The 24,873-nt window shown below is 44.0% G+C and overlaps 1 protein-coding gene across 1 annotated transcript in view; it reads right to left on the reverse strand.

Moving 5' to 3' along the window:
- The window catches only part of LOC143298658 (protocadherin Fat 1-like), a 351,658-nt gene that overhangs the window by 124,713 nt on the left and 202,072 nt on the right, over window positions 1-24,873 (reverse strand). Inside the window, exons 19-22 of the mRNA XM_076611542.1 lie at window positions 22,302-22,522; window positions 17,695-18,293; window positions 1,186-1,394; window positions 779-923 (exon numbers count right to left, since the gene is read on the reverse strand). Coding sequence (XP_076467657.1) covers window positions 779-923; window positions 1,186-1,394; window positions 17,695-18,293; window positions 22,302-22,522 — 1,174 coding nt within the window. The remainder of the gene's footprint in view (window positions 1-778; window positions 924-1,185; window positions 1,395-17,694; window positions 18,294-22,301; window positions 22,523-24,873) is intronic.

The following is a 24,873-nucleotide window of genomic DNA, read 5'->3' on the forward strand; positions in this document are numbered from 1 at the left end:
AAAACAAGAGAGTTATGCCAGTTCTGATGACAAAAATCACAAAGATGAGTTTTGAATGCATTGATGAACTGTGAAACGTCACCAACATTTTGCATTTCCCATACATAGCCAAATCTGTTTGAACATAAAAGAGATCTGACAGGAGTCGCCTAGTTCCTTCTGCAGCATTCATAATTGGTAAAAAAATAAATAAATAAATAAATAAATTTAAAGAAAACAACCAATGTTTTCATTCACCACTAATGAAAATACTATAAGAAGCCTAGCCATTCACTTTAGAAACAGTGGAACTTTGATGTCAAAGCCAGTGTTTCAAACAGTTACAAGGCAACTTTTTTCTTTCTTTTTTTTTTTTTTTTTTTTTTTTTGACAAATAAATCTTCTTGCCGTTCTTAAATAATCATGCATTTTATAGGTTTTATGACTCTGTTACAAAGACTTGACCTGTACGAACTTGCTCAAAATGTGACATTCAAACTAAGTCACAAGAAATATATCCACCACATGAGAAAGCCCTTCTACCCCTCACCCCCAGTGTTAAAACATAAACCTTGTAATAAATGCCATAACCTTGAGCAAAACAGAGTAGTTGGTTAAACAGTCTCCATACATAAAATGCTTGTAAACAGCTCTGAGTATGGGATATAATTGTGGGATGAATACAGTGACACACACGACCAACTTATACAAAGGAGTGAATGTGTGAGCTGCAGCCTGTGAAAGAGAAAAAGAAACATGTGCATCCCTGTTATAAAACAGGTGAAGGACTAAAACTTACCAGCAAACATAAGACTGGAGCGGACTGTGATATGTCCAGTGTCCTCATCCAAAGCAAAGAGCTGACCAACCTCATTATCCTCCCCAGGATGTAGCAGGTACTGCACATGGCCGTTTGTGCCCAGGTCTTCATCAACTGCCTTCACCTTGGACAGTTTTGTCATGTTACATTGCCACGATTATCAGAATAGACTGATATGAAATGAATAACTTTCAGCCTAAAAATCAAATCTGTATTTATAAACTGAACCAAGCTTTTATAAACTAATGATGCAGCTATTCTAATGGACAGTTGTCACAAATTCTAATCTTTTTGTTCTGAATCACTGCTGAGTTCTCTCTGTACACACACACACACACACACACACACGTATACATTTACTACAAAGTCACAATCATACACGATACCTGAAGAACTGCAGTGCCAATGGAAGCATTGAAGAACACACTGGCCTGGTATTGTTCTCTCAAGAACTCTGGCATGTTGTCATTCTCATCTTTCAAAACCACAGTCACTGTTGCAAAACCCATCTGACCCCCACTGTCTGTTGCTGACACTGTCAGCTTAAACTGGTCGATCTTCTCTCGATCAAGGATATGTCTGGTTCGTATATCACCTGCAGACAGACTAGTCAAATTTACCTGCAGACAGACAGGTCAACAAATGTTACAATTAACTAAACAAATAGCTGATAAACAGGTTGATTTGCCCAGTTTTTATTTCACCTGCAGATAAACAGGTGTTGAAAGATATTTATATCAGTAAGACATACACTAACAGTTGTAATCAATGTACATGATAATATTATAGGCAATATAAAACAAGATAAAGTAAGATACAATTCTATTGTCTGTAAATACACAGAAAATATCTTTTTGCTTGACTGCATATAACATTAAACACATAAAGAAAAATCTCTTTTAGGACATCAACATTCATGAAAATATTAACACAATTACTAATAATACATATATGCCCTGACAGTTAAAATCAATACACAGAATGCATACATACAAACATACATACATACATACAAAAGGGTTCCATTGCCATTTATGTCCATTGGGGCAGTGAATTCATATTCACTGTTTCAAGGGCTTGGCATAGGAAGGTGGGGTAGGCCTTTCCTTTCCTTCAGCTGTTTTCACCTTACCTGACATTAGTTACCCATTAACACCAGGGTGGAACGAAGAAAACTGGAGTAAAATGCCTTTCCAATGACACAATACCATGCTGAAATGTGGCCTTGAACTCTGATCACTGATGAACACTGGATAAGAAGTCCAACGGCACCTCCAAATTACACAAATACATAAACACATTCATAAAAAACATACATACATACCTACACATATAAATACATACATACATACATATCAACAAGGTCACCTGGAGACTTCCACAATCCAGGCATTGGCACCAGCTTGACCTAATTTTTACCAGGTGTTCAGCCTACCAAGTATCAAGCTTACATGCTACCAGAGTAATGATTGTGATACTGACCACTCCCTGGTGTGCAGTAAGGTGAACTTGTGAACAAAGAAACTGCCGCACAAGAAAGGATGACAGATCTCCCATTGACACCAGCAAGACACAAGGCAGTGAGAAAATGGAGGAATCTACACGTACATATGCTGGAGGAATCTTCTGGGACCATCCACTGCTAATGGCAGTGAGTATTTTAGGGACACTGTCTACACTGCTGTCATGTCTACCTTTGGTAGGTAGACCAGCAAGTCCGCAGATTGGTCTGAGGCTCATGCTGAGCAGATTGGTTTCAGGCTCATGCTGAGACCTGTCCTAGAGGAGAACAGAACTTGCAACTCCTCCTGGCCACCAACGGCAAAGTTCAACCGAGGTACACATATATGCTATGACTATTGGCTCCAGATTTGCTCACAGATACAGATCGCAGCTAAGAAAGGCAACATCAAGGGGATGTATGAAGGTGTAAAGCAGGAACTGGGTCTGATTCAAAAGAAAACGCCTCTCTGAAGCCTGCCCCAGGAAAGGAAATGCAGGACCCAGCACAACAGATGGAGCACTGGCTATGCAAATGTACGCACTTTCCCCATTTGTGGCAGTTATCATAGGAGGAAAGTTTGCACCACTCCTCATCCTCGGTGCGGAAGAGGTGGACCTGAACACCATGACGTCTGCCTTCAGCACAGCAATGACAGAAGTGGCCGCTGACATCCTTGGCAAGCATCGACCAAAGAAGAAGCCATGGGTCACTGTCGAGCTGCTAGAACTTTGTGACAAAAAACGTGAACTGAAGAAAACGAAAAAGGAACCCGAAGTAGCAGCAGAGTACAAGAAAGTGAACAAAGCCACTGAGAGAAGCATGAGGATTGCCAAACACGTCTGGATTGAAGAGACTGGAAAATGTTTCCCTGAAGAGAAAGAGGTCATTGACAGATGGACAGAATACTGTTCAGAACTTTACAATTACAGAACCTTTGGTGACCCAGCAGTACTCAATTGCTCTCAGGCAACAGAGGAGAAAGAGCCACCAATTCTTCGCGAAGAGGTTGAGGCAACAGTCAAGTCACTAAAAAGAAAATCAGCCGGAATCAACAACGTACCTGCAGAGCTCATCCAGGCAGGTTGAGAAGACACAATTAACATCCTCACAACTCTTTGCAACAGAATCTGGAAGACAGGAAAATGGCCCACCATTTGGACTCAGTTCCTAGTTATAAAACTCCCAAAGAAAGAAAACCTCCAATTGTGCCAAAATTACTGCACAATGAGGCTTATCAACCACCCGAGCAAGGTTCTACTGAAAATTATCTTAACAGACTGAAATTTCAATCTGAGAAAATCATCTCTGAAGAACAAGCAGGCTTCCGAACTGGACGCAGCACCACAGAACTGATTTTCAATCTCAGGATAATATCTGAGGATATGAGGATAATCTTCAACACCAGCAACGTCTGGATCATGTCTTCGTAGATTTCAGGAAAGCGTTTGACACAGTGTGTGGCATGACAGGTGCAATAGCTGAGTGGTTTAAGCCTGGGCTTTCAATCTGAGGGTCCTGGGTTTGAATCTCAGTTATTGTGCCTGGTGGGTAAAGGGTGCAGATTTTTCCAATCTCCCAGGTCAACAGATGTTCAGACCTACTAGTGCCTGAACTCCTTTTGTGTATATTTGCATGCAAAAGATGAAATATGCATGTTAAAGATCTTGTAATCCATGTCAGCGTTCACTGGGTTATGGAAACAAGAACATATCCGACATCCACTCGAAAACGGAGCATGCCTTCCTACATGATGGGGGTGAAAACGGTCATACACATGAATATGGGAGTTCCAGCCCACGAATGAAGAGGACGAAGAAGAAGACACAGTGTAGCATAAGGCTTTGTGAGCAACCATGAGAAAATGTAACATTAGCCCCAACATCATCCGAGTCATCCAACAACTGTATGAAAAGGCCACCAGTGCAGTCCTCTAAAATGGGTACATCAGAAACTAGTTCAGGACAATGTTTAGAGTCAGACCAGATTGTCTACTATCCCCTACACTGTTCAACATATTCCTGGGGCATATCATGTCGGATTTATTGGAAGGCCATGAGGGCACCGTCACCACTGCAGGCAGAACTGTTACAAATCTTCGGTTCGCCAATGACATTGATGGCTTGACAGCAAATGAGACTTCACTCTCCAACCTGGTAGACAGACTTGACATCTGCATACGGAATGGAAATCAGTGAAAAAAAGACAGACAAAGACTATGACGAATAACGCCAATGGCATTAGCACTGATATCAAAGTTAATGTGCAGTCTTTGGAATATATACCTAGGTTCGAGTACTTGGGTGCAATTGTCACAGATGAAGGCTCCAAGCCAGAAGTCACGTGCAGGAAAAAGCAGACCACAGCAGCGTTTACTTGACTGAAGCCCATTTGGAGAGACAGAAACATCACACTCCCATTTTAGTGAAACTAATGTGCTCACTGTTTCAATCAATGCTTCTCTATGGTTGTGAAACTTGGACTCTCACTGAATAGCTCCAGAAGAAGATCCAAGCTATGGAAATAAGATGCTTCCGAAAGCTACTGGGTATCTCATACACTGAGCAAGTCAAGAATGCTGATGTCCGCCAGATGACCCAAGCCATTTGACCCCATGATGACCTCCTAACCATCATCATGAGGAGGAAGCTTAAATGGTAATGGACACGTCACAAGATTCTACAGGCTCATAAAGACCATTCTGCAGGGCACATACCAGGCAGTAGGAAGAGAGGTAGGCAAAAAATGTGGCAGAACAACATCAAAGAGTGGACAGTCATAATTTTCCCATATTCCAAGAGAGCTGCGAGAAGCACAAATTGATGGAGAGAACTGGTCTGAAAACATCTGTGATGCCCCAACCACTGGGTTATGGGATAGGTGAAGGTGTTGTGTTGTGCTGTATTGTATACATTTTTAAAAAGTGCATTAAAATGTTAACTTAAAAATGAAATAAATAAACCTCTTCTTTTTTTTAAATAAGATTTTATGTTCAGCATGACATACAAGTGAACTACACACACACACACACACACACACACATATATATATATATATATATATATCCATCATGATGTACATAACCCATCCTTTTTTTCTTGCATGATTAGCTTGGATTTTTTTTTTTTTTTTTTTTTTTTTACGGGAGTATGGATTTTTTTTTACTTTTCTTCAACTTCAGTAATTTCCTTGTAGTAACATCACTTTGTGTGGAATCCAACAGATATAAAGTCAACAAAAGCAGTCTATTTTTTTGTTTCATATCTGTTTTAAAGTAAACACATTAAAGTGAGGTATTTCTTCTCTCATTTTGCATTTATAGACATAGAATTTTGCAAGGAGAAAAACAAAATCTCATATTTCACCATATTCAAAATGAGTGTCATTTCCTACAGTTACAACTGTCTCATTTAAAGAAAAAAAATGAAATGACTTTGCATTTAGTACTGATTGCTTGTTCCAAATGCTTCCAAATGTCGGGCACATTGTACCTCTCCAAAATATATGTTCTATGGTGTCCATCTCATTATGGCAACATATGCTAATATGTTATCAGGTTTGACTCACAGAGAAAAATTTGTGGCAAATATTTTGTATATTAATCTTATCTGAAACCATTTCAATTCTATTTTCTGAATAATTCTAAAAGTCTTTATCCATTTAATTTCTGTATTAGGTAGTCATTCCATTTTGCACAAAATATTGGTTTTACATTGTCCTTCACAAGAACATTGTAGTACGAGTATAGCATGTGTAATGCTTTGGAATAATTGGACTTATAGTTGTTTTGTTTTTTTAATAAATATTTATTGTTCCAACAAAGGCGTTGTTTTTCTTTATCCTTTTTAAGACTACCGCATAATTTAGAAAATTAGTTTGTGTGTTATAAATGAAATGAGTCGAGTAGCTTCCATTCTCCTTGCACAAGTCTGCAATGTAGCAAACATTAGTCATACATGCACATGACAAAAATATAGTCACTGATCCTACCTTTTATTTCATTTTGTTACTGGCTAAACAATACTTGTACCAACGCAAGATCATTAGCACTGTTCTGTAAGGTTTCATAAAAAAAAAAGGAATATAGATATACAGTTAAAGAATATATAGCTAGGAAAAACTTTCTTTATAATGACTTTATCAGCAAATGGTTTCCATATAAATCATTGTTTATGAATACAAACTGAAATAAGGAATATATATATTATGTTTATACAGTTTTGATATTGATATTACTATATATTGTATCTTACTATGCAATTTAAAGTATGGCCATATATGTGTTAAATATTGTGAGGTTGACAACCTACAATTTATCGGATTCCTTAGACTGCACCCGGCGACCTTATATTTGATCTTGATTTATTTATCTTTGCCAGCATGTTCTAGCGGTTGTGTTATTATTGTTATTATTATTATCAGTAGTAGTTGTAGTAGTAGTTATAGTAGTAGCAGCAGCAGCAGTACTTCTTTTTGTTTCTCTGTGTGTGTGTGTGTGTGTGTGTGTGTGTGTGTGTGTGTGTGTGTGTGAAGTTACTAGTGTATGTTTGTGTGTTTTTAATAATATAAAAATTGAATAAAAATATTTGAAAAAACAACAAACAAAAAACAAACAAACAAACAAAAAACAAAACAAAAAACCAACTTCTCTCTCTCTCTCTCTCTAACCAGATCAATGATGTTTTCTCATGATTCATATCTTACCAAAACTGCCTAGAACTAATTGTTTCTTCAAAGGAAAGTTGATCTCCGTTTTACAAACACTGTGTATCATCAGCAAATTGTGCTATTTTGTGTTTAGTATGGTTTACAGAGATACCATTTATGTTTTTATTTTGCCTTATCATATTTGCAGGAATTTCAGCAAACAAAATAAGGTGAGATAGGATCGCCCTGTCTGCAGCATCTTACACATATGCAATTACAGTGGTCTTAATGTTTCTGTAAAATGTTCCAATCCAATTACAGGGATATGAGAGGGACTGAATCAAAAATGTGTACTGTAGCCAGGGGAGGAGGGTGTGTGTGTGTGTGTGTGAGGGGAGCGGGGCTGCAAAAGCCAAGCCGCTGGTGTGATGGAAAAATGACATTTCACTGGGGGTGGGGGTGGGGAGGGCTTGAGGGGACAAAGCCCTCCTGAAGCTGACGAAAAAATGTTTGATGGAGTCGTCGGACCAACGGGTGAGTAAGCTGGCAGGCTTATCTGTCGGTGTGTGTCCTCATACGGGAGAAGAGGCCGATTCTGGATGCGCAGCACTTCCCACAGGTGTTGCAAGGGAAAACGTTGAGCCCTGCTTCCTTCGCTCACGCTTCTCCTTAATGGCTAGAGTTCTCTTGTTTTCAAACGTCTTTATGCCACTAGAGCACAGCATCCTCCAGCGAGAGCGGTCAAGGGCATCAGCTTCCCAGGAAGTGATGTCTATGTCACAGGCTTTGAGGTTTGTCTTCAAGGTGTCCTTGAAGCGCTTGCAGGGTCTTCCAAGTTCGTGGTGGCCTTCCTTCAGCTGGCCATACAAAAGCATCTTCGGGATCCTGCTGTCTGTCATGCGGACAACGTGTCCTGTCCAGTGTAGCTGGCACTGGATCAGCAGGCTTTTGATGCTGGGCAGGCCGCTCCTCTCTAGCACCTGGAGGTTGGAGACCCTGTCTTGCCACATTATGCCGAGGATCTTTCGTAGGTATCTCTGGCGAAACTGCTCAAGTTGTTGAATGTGACGGCGATACGTCGTCCATGTTTCACAGCAGTACAACAAGGTGGTCAGCACAGCTCTGTAGGTTTTGATTTTGGTGCTAAGCCTGATGCCTTTGTTGTTCCACAGCCTGTTGTTGAGTCTGCCAAAGGCAGAACTGGCCTTGGCGTTGCGCAGCGTCACTTCTGCATCAAGGGCTCCGTTGCTGCATAGGGTGCTGCCCAGATAACAAAACTTGTCAACTGACTTGATCTCTGTGTCATCGATCTTGACTGCTGGTGTGGGGGGGAGGCACTGGCGTTCTGTGAGCTAGCTGGTTCGTACGTGGACTTTGTCTTGCTGAGGCTGATGGTGAGTCCAAAGCGCCTGCAGGAGGTTGAGAACCTGTCCATAATGAACTGAGAGGAACTCTCTCAACAGTGCCTCAAACATCCTGGACCTGGCGTGGAGTCACTGCAAGTTCAAAAGTTTGCCATATGTGCGATACTGAATGTAGATGCCCCGGTCTCAGTCTTGGAAGGCGTCAATCAGCATGGCAGAGAAGAGAATGGAGAACAGTGTGGGTGCCAGGACGCAGCCCTGCTTCACTCCATTTACCACAGGGAACAGATCCAACATGTCAATATTTTCCTGTACTCTAGCCTGCATGCCATCGTGGAATGACACAATCAGATGGATTAGGCTCTTTGGGCAGCCAAACTTCAGGAGGATCTTCCACAAACCACGGCAGTTCACCGTGTCGAAGGCCTTAGTCAGGTCTACAAAGACCATGTGGAGCTCTTTGTTCTGCTCACGGCACTTCTCTTGCATCTGGCGTACGGCAAACACCGTGTCACATGTTCCCCTGCCTGAGCGGAAGCTGCACTGTGCACGAATCACCAGTGTTTCATTGTTCTGCAGAGGTCAATATCAACTTTTTTTCATGGCACATAAACATACAAAGGAAAGAATAGTGTTTCCTGTATGCCTAAAATCTGGTATAAAACAAAACATTCTGCTTGTAATGAAGATGAATCTTTGGCACTTCCGCTACAGATCCGAGATCTAAATAACATACACCAATTGCAGCCATCAAGTGTATCGCTCCATCATCTGCTGGTGAAATTCCAGCACACAAAAAAGCAAAATTTCAGCACAAAAGAAGCATTGTCAAATGTTTTTGTTGTAAAAACTGACAGATGCTTTTTTTTCTTGCTTTTTTCCCCTTCTTTTTTTGTTGCAATGAAATGGAGCAGCACATTTACGCATTTCCACCAGCTCTCACATCCCTGCAATTACAAATACCATCATCAAACCCCAAACCCAAAAGTTCTAATAACATTCAACATAAACCCCAGTCAACTGTATCGAAAACCTATTCAAAATCAACACATAATAACATAGCACATTCTTTGGTCAACACAGATTTCTCTGAGTGAAATATGGGCTGCTCTCTCCAGTGAAAGTGTGTCAACACAGTTCAGTGCCACCCTTTTACTTTATTTCATTTTGATTTTTATCTTTTTTTTATTTTTGTCTTTGTTCTTGTTGTTGTTGTTGTTATTTTACGATTCTGCTTTATGATTCTACAGAATGTTACCATGGACAACCTGACTATTAGGAAACATAAATTCAGGCATTATAAAAATTTCAAAAAGTGTTTTTTAATCCTAAGAAACTGTTTACATGGATAAGGAAACATAATGTGCACAATAATTTTAGGAACTTTCAACCTTTGATCCTTGTTGGGGCATGGAGAATGTGCTGAAACATTACATGGAAAAGCCAACTGAACACATCTGTTAAATGATTAAATAAGCAATCAAACATCTTGATGGTCAATCTAACGCATGAATTCAGCAATATAATAAAGAAAAGAATTTGTCACTTAACTATCTTTCCCATTTGTGTGAATTTTCCCAATTCCAGATGTACTCCAAACCCTATTTTGAATAAGTTACAAAAACCAAAAAAGACATGTACTTTTTAGTAATAAATTTATTCAAAAATGCTATATGCGCTGAATCATTCCTTTGGCCAAGGCTCTCCACGCCATCTTGTCAGGTTTACGCTCTGTCTCGTCTTAGCTTTTTTTTCTTTTTTTGTTGTTGTTGTTGTTGTTGTTGCTATTAAGCGTATTCATTTGGCCTTATTTTGCTGCATGCGGCTTGTGTTTATTGTATTTTTACATTCTATGTACTGGATTCGACTCGGCGCCCTCGATTCGTTCATTTTTCTCTACCTCTAAGTTGATCCTGTCTGTCCTTTCTCTGTTGGGGATCGGATTTTCGCTGGGTGCCTAAGCACGGTTACCATGCCTCGTATGCCATCCCACGAAGGCAGGAATCATGATGCTGGGATTGAGACCCGGCAAGAGACTCTCCCAGGCCCAAGAGCTCATGATTCCTCCCGATAGGGACCGCGGCGATGCGGAGGCGGCGTTCGTACCAGTAAAACGGTCATGAAGGGGGCCGGGGGGAAAGGGGTACGAGCGTCGCCTCCCGAGGTGTCCCAGCGCGAGGCAGGGAGAGGGGAGAGTGCAAGTCCTCTCTTGGCGGTGGGGACTCGCGGCTAGGCGCGAACTCCCAAGGGGAGGCCGCGCCCGGCCGTTACCCGGGTCCCCACTCGGAGACGGCCCTCAGGGGCCCCATTGCTGTTCCCCCTCCTCCCTCCTCTGTCGACCCCCTCCCCCACCTCCTGGGGGGGGGGGGGGGAGAAAATTTTGGTTCCGGGGGGGAACCTCTACTTTGCCCACCCCGGGCCAAGCCACCCCAGTCTCCCCACGGGAGGGGATTCGGGGCGCGTGGCCACCTGCTCTGCAGGTCTTCCCGCTATCCGGCCGGTCTCCCCTGCTTGGGGAGGCCCGCGCGTGTCAGGCGGTTCCGGGCAGTCAGCCCGCTCGTCTTCTGGTGGGACTGACACCCAAGTCGGACCTGACCTCCATCCGACTTGGCCAGATTTTTCCCTTCATGGAGGTCAAGGCGCCAGTGACCCTTGGGGTTGGGGTCACAGGATGGTGCCCACGGGTGGTTAGCCCCATTCTACCCGTACTGTGGCGCACCTATGGTGCACGCTAGGTTGCCGGGAGGACCAGGGACCAACCCCTTGTCCGCTCCCCACCAGACCCAACTCAGCACATCTCACAGGGTGACACACACAGCCCCGACAAGTGGGATTGACTTCTTGTCGGTCAGGTTGAGCTCCTCGACCAATATTGCCACTCAGTCCACAAATCTGGCCTCTGTCAACCCACAGGTGACCTCCACGGTCACAACGGCCTCCTTGTCAGGACCGACGGCTGCCGAGGGGCCCCGCTCGGCCCGGGGGAGCCTGCAGTTCCCACCTACCCAGCCCTTGGTCCTACAGGGAGATGAGTGGGTGTTTTTCCCCTCACAGTACTCATGGGTCACTCTTGCATCCAGGGACGCCCTCACTGAGAAGGTGTGGCACCCACCATCCCAAACATGGTTGGACCTACGGTCCACACGCTCCCCACCCGCTTCAGGCGTCAAGGGCATAACAGCTGCGGCCATGGTCCCTGCTCGGGATCGTTCCAACTCATCCTGCTGGGCTGACCACAGCTCACAGGACGCCCAAGTGGGTACATCCACTTGGGATGACACCCAGCAGGGGATGGACTGGGAACAAGCGTGGGAGCCCCTGACTTCGGATGAGGACAAACAAGCGGATGAGCACTCTTCGCCCCCATCCCAGGAGGACAGATTGAGCCCACGCCTCCCTAGGGACCAGCCTGAACCAAACTCGCCAATAGGGTCACGCATGCCTAATCAGTTCCTCAGGCTACTTTGTTACCCTTGACCCTCCTTAGGTCATGTGACTCTTACTCCAGAACCACAAGGCGACTCAGAGTGCCAGAAATGGCGCAGGAATAGCTTAACAAGCCAGCCCGCACTGTCAGGGGTGCTGCTTCCATCCCTCCTCCAGGCAGGGAGTCCCTCTCTGCCCCGGGCGCTTTTTCCCCCGGCAAATTCCTTAAAGATTCCTCCAAGGGCGGGGTGTGGTCCTTGTACACACAGGACCACCCTGCCTACAGGGAAGCGGAGCCCTCCACGCAGGGCAGGATGTTGGTCTCACAGCGCACCACCTTCCCCACTTCAGCTACTTTATCTTTTAAAACGTTAGCAGAGTGGGACATATTGGCCCGCCACTGCCTCCTCGAGGTTTCCATGGCTTATACCTTCTTGGCCGCGTTCCTCCACAGGGCCAATGAGCTGTGGGAACAGCGTCCGGTTAATCAGGGCACGGGGTCTCCTTCCTCTGTCACGCCGGGCCTCTTCACCGACCAGAGGTTAAACACTTTTGGCAATAGGGTAGCATCTGGTCTCACGGCAGCTGCAGACACAGCTACCAGCCTTCACTTCAATACTGTGCTAGCTCGGCGTGATGCTGTTCTCCGCCTCTAACATTCCAGTGGAGGAGAGGGCTGCCCTGCGGTCCATCCCAGCACAGCAGCACTCCCTCTTCGGCCAGTATGCGCCCCATTTTGTCAGCCACAAGGCAGAGACAAACAGGGAGGTGGCCTCATATTTAGCCCACACCTCCCAGGGGCGCCAGGGTTCTATGCCATTGAAGAGACCGGCTACCAGGACCCCTCCATATACCACGCCACCTGTCAAAGTGGCGTGCGCAGAATCAGCGGCAGAGGAATAAACCACCTCATGTCCGTCCAAGCCGACCGGCCATGCCCAAGGCCAGAAGGCAGCACCCCCAATGACTGGGCCCCGATTCACACCGCCAGTCGCTCAGCCCCTCCAAGTAGGAAACTTGTCCCGGCATGCACATCAGTGGCGTGCTCTGGGACTCAACGACTGGATTGTATCGGTGCTAGAGTCGGGGTACATGCTGCCTTGGGCGGCGGACCGCCCCCCTCTAAGATCCACTCCTCCTCCTTATGTGCCCAGCTCGAAGGAGCAGGAGAGCATCTTAGAGAAAGAGATATCGTACCTACTCCTCATAGGAGCGATATCTCAACTCTCGGACCCGGGCCCCGGTTTTTACGGCCGGTTGTTCGTGATTCCAAAGGTCTCGGGAGGGTGGAGACCAGTCTTGGACTTGTTCCCCCTCAACAAATTCCTCCCCAAATCAAATATTCAAGATGGACACACAGGCACAGATTCAGGAGACCATTCAACAGGGCGATTGGGCTACCTCTATCAATCTGAAAGACGCTTATTTTCATATCCTCATCCATCAGGCATCCCGTCGGCACCTGAGGTTCGTGTGGAGGGACAAGGTGTTCCAGTTCTCGGCCCTCCCATCTGGTCTGTCCCTTGCTCCTTTCCTGTTTACCAAGGTGGTGCGGGAATTGGTATCCATCGTCCGGTCGGAATCCATTTGTCCTGGCCTAGTCGCAGGCCCTGTCTAGTCATACGGCGAGACTTTTAGACCTTTGCTCCCAACTGGGCTTCCTCACAAACCAGGAGAAATGCGATCTGTCCCCAAGTCAGTCCTTCGACTTCTTAGGGATGAGATTCGACACGTGGTCCATGATAGTCTCTCCGACGCCAAATCGCTGGGACCGTCTGGCAGGCCTCCTCAGCCACTTGCGCCGTTCCTTCCAAGCAACAGCGCGGACACTTTCTTCCCTCCTGGGCATGATGGAGTCCATGGCACCTCTCATTCCCCTTGGCAGGGTTCTCAAGCGCCCTCTTCAGAGGGCACTGAGGTTACGGTGGTCCCAGAACACTCAACCATGGGATACCCAGATATGTCTGGGCGAGTGGTTCCTCGAGGTGACATCAGAGTGGCTAACCACCCCTCTTCAGACACAGGGGGTGCCCATAGCCCCACCTACTCTTCAGGTGGCACTCTTCACAGACGCCTCCTCCCTGGGCTGGGGAGCCCATATGGACTCACTCCATGCAGCAGGGACTTGGTCCCCGGAGGAGCGCCTATGCCATATCAATGTTCTGGAACTGGAGGCACTTCGCAGGGCTCTCCTACACTTCATGGGGGAGGCCACTGGCAAGACCATCCGCTTGTTCACTGACAATACGACGGTCGCATGTTACGTGAACAAAGGGGGGATGGGGGGGGGGGGGGGGGAGCGCACTCGGCAGACCTCTCTCTGCGGACCGAGGCTCTCCTCCATTGGTGCCACAGCAAGGGCATTGCACTTTCAGACAGATCCAAGAGTGTCATCTACACCGAGTGGACCCTGGACAAGGACACCCTTCAGGGGGTTTGGGAATGGTGGTTTCGGCCGATGGTGGACCTTTTTGCCACAAAGTTCAACAAGAGACTTCCCACTTATGTTTCTCCGGTCGCCGACCCGGAAGCGTGGGCAGTGGATGCTCTCTCTTTAGACTGGAGCAGTCTGATATACCATTCAATCCTTCCTTCCCGTCTTCATTTTACATTTGGTATCAACGGCACTGTTCTAAACTGGTTCAAATCTTATCTCACTGATCGATTCCAGTCTGTCATTGTTGATCATTTCCAACCTGAACCCGTTAAAATCGAACATGGAGTCCCACAGGGATCTGTTTTAGGCCCAGTGCTCTTCACACTGTACACTGCTCCTCTCGCTGAAATTATCAACCGCCATAATATCAGTCATCATTCTTATGCTGATGACACTCAACTCCAGAAGAGTGATACCCCCGAAAAATTGTTGTCGCTCTTGCAAGAAACATACAACTGCTTCCTGGACATTCAAAACTGGATGACTCGAAATAAGTTACAATTGGACGCGGACAAAACTGAAGCAATGATCATAGGAACTAAACAAAAACTGTCTTCCATCACAATTGACACAATCAAACTTGGCAGTACATCCATCCCTCTTTCCACGTCAGTCAGGAACCTCGATGTTGTCCTTGACAATTCACTGTCCATGCAAAAAATCAGGCAGACATGTCAGTCCTGCTACTGTCAACTGCGGCGCATCAGTGCTGTCCAGAAATATCTGTCCACTGACGCAACATCTAGACTTGTTGTTTCTCTCATTCTCTTTTGCCTTGACAACTGTAACTCTCTATTGTCTGGTTTGCTAGCTTCATCCATTCAGTCCCTTCAGCGCATACAAAACTCTGCTGCCCGACTCGTCCTCAGAAAGAAAAGATATGAGCACATCACTCCTCTTTTGCAACATCTCCACTGGCTCCCTATCTCACACCGAATAAAGTACAAGATCAGCACTCTATGTTATAGATGCATTCACAAAACTGCCCCTTCCTATCTCTGCGGCTGCCTTCACCTCTATACTCCATCTCGCTCACTACGATCGGCTTCGGATCCACTCTGTTTACGCATACCCAGATTCAAACACTCGACTGCTGGCCGCCGTTCTTTCTCTGTCTCTGGACCCTGCGATTGGGATGAACTTCCTCTTTCACTTCATGTCTCCACACTCAGCTCTTTCATGTCTGGCCTTAAAACCCACCTCTTCCCAAAATAGCCTCCCTTGCCTGCCCTTCCTTGTCTTTAATTTCTACAGTTTTAGAGTTATGCATGCGTGTGAATGACTGGTGTGAAAGTGTTTTGATTTGTCTCTGCACAAGATTCAGCGCTATATAAATACCATTATTATTATTATTATTGCCTACGCGTTTCCTCCCTTTCCAATTCTGTCCAAGGTGATATGGAAAGCCAGACTGGAACGCCCGCAGCTGATTCTCATCGCGCCGAAATGGCCAGCCCAGCCCTGGTTTCCGGACCTTCAGTGCCTGACACATGTTCCACCCCTGAGACTCGAAACCAAACCTCATCTGCTGAGGCAGCCTCATTCAGGCATTCCTCATTCCAATCCTCAACTGCTCCACCTGCACACGTGGCTGCTGTGCCGTCGGAACTGTCAGCATCACCACTGAAGTCTTCAACCCTCGGTCAGCCTCTGTGTCGGCTGCGCTGACCCAGGGGGGTGCCTCCTCTGACCTCCTCTCTATAGTCAACAAAGCAAGGAGGGAGGGAACTGAGACTTTGTATGACTTTCGCTGGAAGAAATGGTTGCAGTGGTGTACGGCTCATGACGTTCCCCCTCCTAATCCATGCATGCAGCTGGCCAACTTTCTGGCTCACTGCTCCTCGTTTCTCAACCTGTCTGCTAGTTCTGTGCGAGGGTACAGGTCTGCCATCTGTACCACAATCAAACAGCTAGGTGGTCCCGCCTTTGAAGCGGATTTCTGCTCAGAGAGGTGGCTAGGGGCGTCTCTCTGAAGGAAGCTAGAAACCCCAGAAGAGTGACCCTCTGGGACTTGTTCCTGGTGCTGGATTTTATTTGAAAACAACCCTTCGAGCCATTGGGGACTATTCCTTTCGACTTACTCACCCTCAAGACCACTTTCCTTCTGTCGCTGGCCACAGATCATCGTAGAAGCGAGATTCATGGTCTTAGTGGAATGCCACAAGATCTGGCCTTCCACAGAGATGGTTCCATCACTTTTCGTTTCCTTCCAGAGTTTCTGGCTAAGAACCAAGACCCCGAGGTCCCTTCCCCGGGGGAGGGTGCCATTTTGTTTCAAGTTGTTGACCTACCCGTTCAATCCTATATTCAATCAACAATACATGGTAACATGTGATGCAAAGTTGGAGAAGGAGACCGTTAAATATTTATTCAGAGAAAGATTTGTGAATGCCTCATCACTTACTGGATTATGCCCCAAACTGCCATAGAAATATCTACAAAATCAGTAGGAATTCACAGTTTAAAATAATAAGCCATGAGAGTTAATACACTTGATGAAACGTAAAAAAATTCCAATCTTGACTTTTCTCAAAATGAAGTCCCTTTCACTTCATACGACGTTTACAAGTACTTGTATTTGGCTCTACATGTTAATAGTTTACCAAAATACAAAAATTTTCATATCAACTTTAAAACTATAAAATTAGAATGAACATAAAAGAGAAATTGAATTGATCGTGTCGTACCGGGTGTAACTAAACTTGTACATCTATCTAGATCCAGAGAAAACAGCTAAATGTTGCAGTGTGATTGCGGCGATAGCCACGTCTCCTTTACCGCGGACTTAAAAAGAATTTTTAATTGCCCTTAAAGATTTCTTGAATGCCCAAGATACACCAGAATAAAATGATTTAAACAGCGTTCTCACTGCGAATACCGCAATCGATTGATCGCCATTTAAAAAAGCATGTTTAAATGTTAAATTTTCGAACATCAGTTAAGGAGCCATATTGGGTAAGACACGCGGGCTTCGAATCTGCCGTCAGGACTTTTTTTTTTTTGTTGTTCTTTTTTTTAACCCGAAGCTTTATAATAACAAATACAGAACACATTTTAACGATTAGATTTTTTTTTTAAAGTGTATCACAAGTGTCTTGAAGGCCTTGCCTCTCTTGTTTGACTGATGTATGGCAAATTTGAAAACTAATACACGCACTTCTCTCTCTCTCTCTCTACCTTTTCCTATGTATCTTATTACTACTATGCTTATGATTTTATGTAGAAATGTGTAGTGTAGATACTGCTCAGGGTGGGGACTGGATGTAAAAAAGTATGCAAGTGCTTATCTATTATCCTCGAAAATGAAGAATTTTGTCTTGTCTTGTCTTGTCTTGTCTTGTCTCTCCTCCTCTCTCTCTCTCTGTCACACACACACACACACACACACACACACACACACACACACACACATATATATATATATATATATACACACACACACACAACACACACACACACACAAAGAACACATACATCAGACACACACACACACACACACACGCAAAAATATAACACTGACCAGCATCAGCATCAATGGAGAAAAAGGACGCCATGTGTTGACTAAGCAATGAGTATGTCAACCTTCCATAATTTCCCCTGTCAGCATCCATGGCAGAGACGGAAACCACATTTGTCCCCACAGACTTCATTTCAAACAGCTCCACATAATAGTTTTGAAGGAAACGTGGAATATATTGATTGGTGTTTCTCACTCTAATTATCACTTTGGCAAAACTAGTGTACACCCCATCACTGACTGATACATTCAAATTATATGCTGGACTAAAATAATTGGCATAATACTCAGAAATCCTGATCAGACCAGATTTGTTATCAATTGTAAACGTTTTTTTCTCATTTCCATCAGTGATGGTGTAGGCCAGCTTGCCGGTGCTGGAACTGTCTTTATCTGTGGCTGAGACCTTGGTCACCAGCTGGCCACGCTTAGCTTGATCAGTGATGTAGCTGCTGAATGACGACTGTATGAACTCTGGTGGGTTATCATTGAGGTCCAGGACAGTGATGACCATGGTAGCTGTGCTGTTCTGTGGTGGGCTTCCATTATCTGTTGCCACTACCAGGAACACATATTCTGAGTGTTCTTCACAATCAAGTGACCTGTAAGAATGATGCATAAATGCTGTATAACAAGCACACCAAGCCTGCTAATGTATTTTGCAAAAATGTGGATGAATAAAAGTTCAATAAATTATTCTAAAACATATATTCTTCCATTCTTAATGCTGCATGGAGTTTGGGAAAAACAAACAAACATAATTATTTAATCAGCAACATATTATCAGGTTAGGTTTCCTTCAGCTATCCATCTCGCCTTTCAACAAAGAAGTACCCCTTCCATTATTTCCTCATGTATGATTCCAATGGAGCTAAGACATTCAAAACTATCCATACTTTTTGTTTTCCCTTTTCTTATAGAATTGAATATCTGCATCAAATGTCCAATCCTTTTCATCTGCTTTCTTTTTCTTCACTTATGCATATGCCATTGTTTTTTGTTTTGTTAAAGATGTTGCTTTCAATATCTAGTTTTCACTGAAAGAAAATCAACTGATATTAGATAATGGATATTCAAGAATATTAGTTACAGATTTTCTTTCAAATAAAATTCAAGGCAAATCCTTCAATTACATTATCAATGAGCTGATTTGTTCATCTACATACTATTTGTCTCTTCATTCAGATATATTCATTTTCCAAAAATGTGGCTCTCGACAAAATTTCAATTTCAAAATGATTATAAAATTGTCAGATCTATATCCATATGTGTTATAAGCATCTTCTATTGAAGAATCAGTAATCAGAATTTGTTTTTCGCCAAGTAAAGGGGTAGCAGTCTGGATCTTAATTAGTGAAGCCATGGTCATTAATCATTTCCTCTGCTTCTAGACTGCTGACATGTTTATAATTGTCATTATCACAAAAAGGTCTTTCCGAGGGTTAATATATCTTAATCTGCCAGACACTTTTAACCCATTCAACCCTAAGGTGATCCCCCTGCCATACTGAAGCAGAAAAAAAAGATAATACACTGAAATCAACTGGTTTTTCCTTCAAATTGACACATGGGGAAAAAGCCAGAAATACTGTAGAAGTTAGCCCCCTTTGTTTGCAGTTTGTGCTTGTGTAGGAATGTGTACACCATTTTCATGAAACTATCTGATGCCAGGGCATTCATTGCTCAGGCTCAGGGCTGATTGAGTTGAATTGCTTGATAACTCAGGACGGTCTCTATTAGGTAAAAAAAAAAAAAAAAATTATTAACACACTTGCGTAAACAAAGTGTGTCTATGTATTAACCCAGTGTTTCAGTTGTGTGTGGTGCTGTAGTGTAGAGAAATCTGTCGTGGTAAAGAAAATACAAATACAAATAAACAGACTTCAGAATCATCTGGATATAAATGAACTCAATAACCCAGCGCAGTTAGGCTTTAGAAAGAACAGAAGCACAGAAGATCAGGTCACTTTATTAGCCCAGAACATTGAAAACAGAATCCAACAAAGGATGATCTTCTCAGACTGCTCCAGAAACAGGTTTGCGGGTTAATGCATCGATGGATCCAGAGCTATCTCTTCCCAAGATCTGCTCGTGTGAAGCTCGACGGCCACCTCAGCAGAATAGTAAAGATTCAAGAAGGAGTCCCGCAGGGCAGGGTGGTTTCACCTACCCCTTCGCCATATTCATTGATGATGTCGTTGACCAGCTGTCAATGTGTATCTCCAGATCCCTCCATGCAGACGATCTAGTTGTTTGGACACAAGCAGAACATATCTCCTCAGCAACCTGCAGGATGCAAGTAGCCCTGAACAGTATTGCCACATGGTCAATAGAGTGGTTGGTTACAATCAACAGGACCAAGACAGAAGCCACCTGCTTCTCCCAGTCTCCAAAGAAAAAGACCTTCACCCTCCAGACTGAAGGAGAGTCAATCCCTAAACAGGACACACCCACCTATCTCAGTGTAAAATTGGACCACAAGTTATTCTGGTCTTATCACATCAGCACCGCCTAGAGCAAAGCCACACGCAAGATGGCTATTATGAATAAACAGGCCAGCATCAAGTGGAGAGCTAACATGAAGATCCTGACTCAGGTTTACACAGTATCACTCAGACCTCACACGGAGTGTGCCTCCAACACCTGGGTAACAGCAGCAACATCACAGGGGGCATGAAGACCACACCCATCAACACAATGGCAGGGACTTCTGGACTCATGTCTTTGGAAGAGAGAAGAGATGACAGACTGCTTCGCCAGAGTGAGAAGATGAAATGGCTTCCATCACACCCTCTGTCCAGGCCCCAACCTGCACAAACCACCTCGTCAAGGCCCTCCTTCATGGCCAGTGCTTGCCTGACAGGAACCAACCTGTTGAACCCCTGCACGACTTTGAAGACTGGTCACTAGGTGTCCCCCCTGTTGTCCTTGACATCCCCGGCATTCAGAGCAAAGGCCAGTTCTTGGATGCTGAACTGAAGTTGCTGACCCTGGAAACACTGAATAGGGACTACCCGAGCACCACCTGGACCCATGTATACACAGGCGGTTCTGGCGAGAATACTGTTAGTAACGGGGGAGGTGGTGTTTATATCCGATTTTCAGATGGCAGCTCGGTGAGGCATTCCATTATTACTGGCCTCACCTCAACGAATTTCACAGCCAAAGCATCTGCGCTACTACCCCTGCATTCCAACTCCTCAACCAGAGAGAGAGCTTGCCAGACCACACTGTCTTCCTCACCGACTGCCAAGCTGTCCTAAAAAGCCTCCAGACCAGAGTAAGGGACAAAACCTCGCAAGACATCCAGTCTGCGATGCAAGCCCTATGTGCCAGAACCAACAATGGTCCTACAGTGAATCCCCTCTCACTGCGGCATTGCAGGAAATGAAGAGACAGACAAGCCCTCCAAAGCAGGAAGCAGGCTCACCCAATCTGCCCACTACCTTAGCTTTGGGGAGGCAAAGACCATCCTGCGCAGCCACTTCAGAAACAGCTGGCGAGAACGGCTACATCTGGGACCAGAGGAGGACAGCATCCATAACTGGGTCTAGCTCAGCAAGTCGTCATCCTCAGATTGCGCACAGGCCACTGCCAGCTCGTCTCATATCTCTAAAAACTGAAAATTTCCTACACAGACCAATGTCCATGTGACACTCAAACTCCAGCCCATGTCCTGTAAGACTGACCTCTAAACAGAGCTGAGGCGCCAGATCTAGCCCAGTCCCGCTCCAGGACAAGTTGTGGGGAACGGCGACAGAGCTCCAGTTGACTGCAGACTTCATAACCTACTCTGGATTGACAGAAGGAACATGGCCTGGGAATGCTGATGAAGAAGGACAGAAAACGAATGATAAGTGCCCAATGTCAGCTAGCTGTCAGTCGGTTGTACCAAGGTAGGTTGTGCAAATGACTCCGTGTTTGTAAAGCACTTAGAGCTTGGTCTCTGACCAAGGTGGGCGCTGTATATTCATAGCATTATTGAACACAGTACTCAATTTACTGCGCTAGAAAAAAAGAAGCTTAAATACAAAGCAATAATGATAGTGGTCAGATGTTTTTTGGTCCTGTGGTAAGTCTTCTTGCTTCCGAGCTTAACATATATAGTTCAATCCTGCTCCAGTACCTTTTATTTTTCCAGAAATTAATATGTAATATGGAACATATTTTTTCACAATTTATTTTTCTTTTTCCCCCTCATGATTCCGTTATTGGATAAAGTGTATATCACAAGTAAGTCTTGAAGGCATTGCCCCTCTTATTATCAATTTGAAAAGTGGCTACAATAAAGTTACCACTTTCATTGTGTTTCACTTTAGATTCAATGTTATTACAGAGTACAAATGCAAAACCCCCATAATAAAAATTGTTAGACATAAAAAAAGCATTTAAGTCCCAGTTCTGCAGATACGTATTTTTAGACTTTGGTTCAAAATGACTGAGTCTTTACGTAAGAAAATGTTTTAACTGCTGTGGTAATGACATAATGACTGCTGTTGCAGCTACTGAAGTTACAAAAACAACGAAAAAACCCAACTTATCAATTTTGTTTTGCATCAATCAGAAGCACACCTAACAATACACCCTCCTTCCCATGTCTTACACCTTACCTGTGCACCATGACAACACCAGTCTCAGAGTGGATGAAGAAGGGCAGAGTGCTGGTGCTGACCTGGGATACTGGTGCTAAACTGTAGTATATAACACTGTTGGCTCCATCATCAAAGTCACGTGCTGCCACCTGTAGAATGGATGTGCCCACTCGTGCTGCTTCTGACACACTCTGGGTGTACAGCCGTTTTTCAAATACTGGCTTGTTGTCATTTACATCCTGTGAAATACATAACTCATCAATAAAATAAGGGGCAGGGGTGACTGTGAAGTGAAATAAATATCTGAAATACTGAACAATTCAAAGGTCCCCAAAACATGGTTTTAAACTTTGAATAATCATGAGACTACAAATTTGAGCATGTGTGTGATGTATATGTGTTTGTGTGCTCACACATATGAGTGCCCACAAATTTGCTGCAAGTAGCCCATTTTCATTCATATTTTAATTACTTGCCTTCCATGTCTTCTTCTTTATATACATGCATGAGTCACCGTCCTCACGGGGCGTGTTAGCACTCTCTTTCTCTCTCTATGCTTGTATGTGTGCATAACAGATGCTTCTATTCTGATCTTTTTGACTATCCAAACTGGAGTCAAACTTATGTAGCCAATGCTTCTATTCTGATCTTTTTGACTATCCAAACTGGAGTCAAACTTATGTAGCCAAGTCAGCCTTATCTCCCCAAGACCTGGCTCAGCCACTGACCCTAGCAGATGACACTTGCTTTCTCAGTCAGTTGACATTGATCTAAACAGATGGACTATTAATACAGAGACAGTGGCTGCATGCTACTTTAAAATTCAAACAAGCCCATTTGCATAATAAAAATAGAAATAATTCATAAACTAACTCTGTTCATTATTCATTGCCAGATTATGCTTACTGTGCCTTCATACACTTAGATCAGTTAGAATCCTGTTTGATTTTAATATAATCCTTTGCTGGCTATATTTCAATCAACGCTGAAGATTACATCATTAAATTTCTTCATCTTCCTAAATTCTAATTGTTGATATGTGACCACTTGGTGGTATGTTAAAAACCACATTGTTAGTGCATGAATGGACATAGATTATTCAAATGATTTTACAAAGCAGATTTCATTGTTGACACATAATGACATCATGTCACCAATCAGCCGGGACTGCGAACCAGCTGATTTGAAAGTTGTATGCTTACTATTTGGGTTACAATCTCTTTTATCAGATCAGAAAATACTGAATATTATATATTGGCAGAACTGTCACAACATCTTCTTTAAAACTTACCATTAGTGTTTGCCTGCATAAAGCTGTTTCAAGGCAATTAGCAATTTTTGGCTGTGAACTCACTTACGAGCTTTGATTACAAGTGGCTCCAATCAACTTTAGAAATTCATACTTCATAACCAACACTTTATCTTACATTCTTTAGCAAAAACATGTTGAGCTCTTTATTTTGCAAACAATACTTGCACACTGGTTCAGAGATAGTTTAGCAAGAAACAGAACTGGTGAATGATGAGTCTGTTAAGTGTTGATTCAGTTTACCCAATCGGATGTTGTCAGTTTCTACAGGTGTTGCTGTCTCATGCACAGCCAGCTGCTCAATGTTAACACACTGTCTTCTCTCCTATAATCGACATTTTAAACTGCTGCGGCCCGCCGACTGGAAACCCCTGCCGTTTCTTTATTCCTGTTGCAGCCCAGCGTCTGGGAGTCAGGCATCATGGAAAATTTCCATCATGCACTGATCGCAGCCTTGCACACACACACACACAATGACTGAAGATTCCTGTGAATGTCGGAATAAACCAATGAAAGAATGGTACTACTTTTGGCACTACACAGCCTCCCATTCACAAGAATGTGGACCTCATCTTGACATTTCATTCACATGCTTTGTAGGAGCTGAAAATGGTGGCCAATATTCAAAATGAAATGTGAGAGGATTACACAAAGGAAGAAGTTGAAGCTATTGCATGTCAACCAGAGGAGTTTGAAAGAGAAGAAAAAAAATGCTTCTGATTGTGAAATAGATACATATGATGACGGAGACAAAATAGGAGAAGATGGTGAAGTGGAAAGCGATACTGAAGATAACATTCCACTCGAAGCATTGCAGACCATGTAGCGAAGCGCAGCACAATGGTGAAGGAATTTACGCTGCCTACTGGCCCCGTTCACACTCCTTCACTTAATATAAAGTCATTGGATCGTCTGTTTTTTCTGTGCCTGAATTTTATTTTCAAAGTGTGGCAAACGAAACCAACAATTATGCCAAGCAAAAGATCGCTGCTAAAGGCCTAGCCAAAAATCGTTTGTGGACTGACACGACAGCTGATGAAATTAAGGCTTACTTGTTGATCCTTATCATGACGATAATGAAGCATCTGCCAAGGACTTACCTCTCTCTACTAGGTCTGCTGATCCAAATTTTTCTGATTTGTGGATCAGTTGTGTCATGACTAAAACAAGATTTCTGAAACTCAACCAGTACTTTCTTCTCTGAGAGACACCAACAACATACCTGGATATGACAGCCCTGACTATGACCCCCTGTACAAGATTAGGCCCTCCCATGACATG

The sequence above is a fragment of the Babylonia areolata genome, chromosome 24, assembly GCF_041734735.1.
Source record: "Babylonia areolata isolate BAREFJ2019XMU chromosome 24, ASM4173473v1, whole genome shotgun sequence".
Taxonomy (NCBI): domain Eukaryota; kingdom Metazoa; phylum Mollusca; class Gastropoda; order Neogastropoda; family Buccinidae; genus Babylonia; species Babylonia areolata.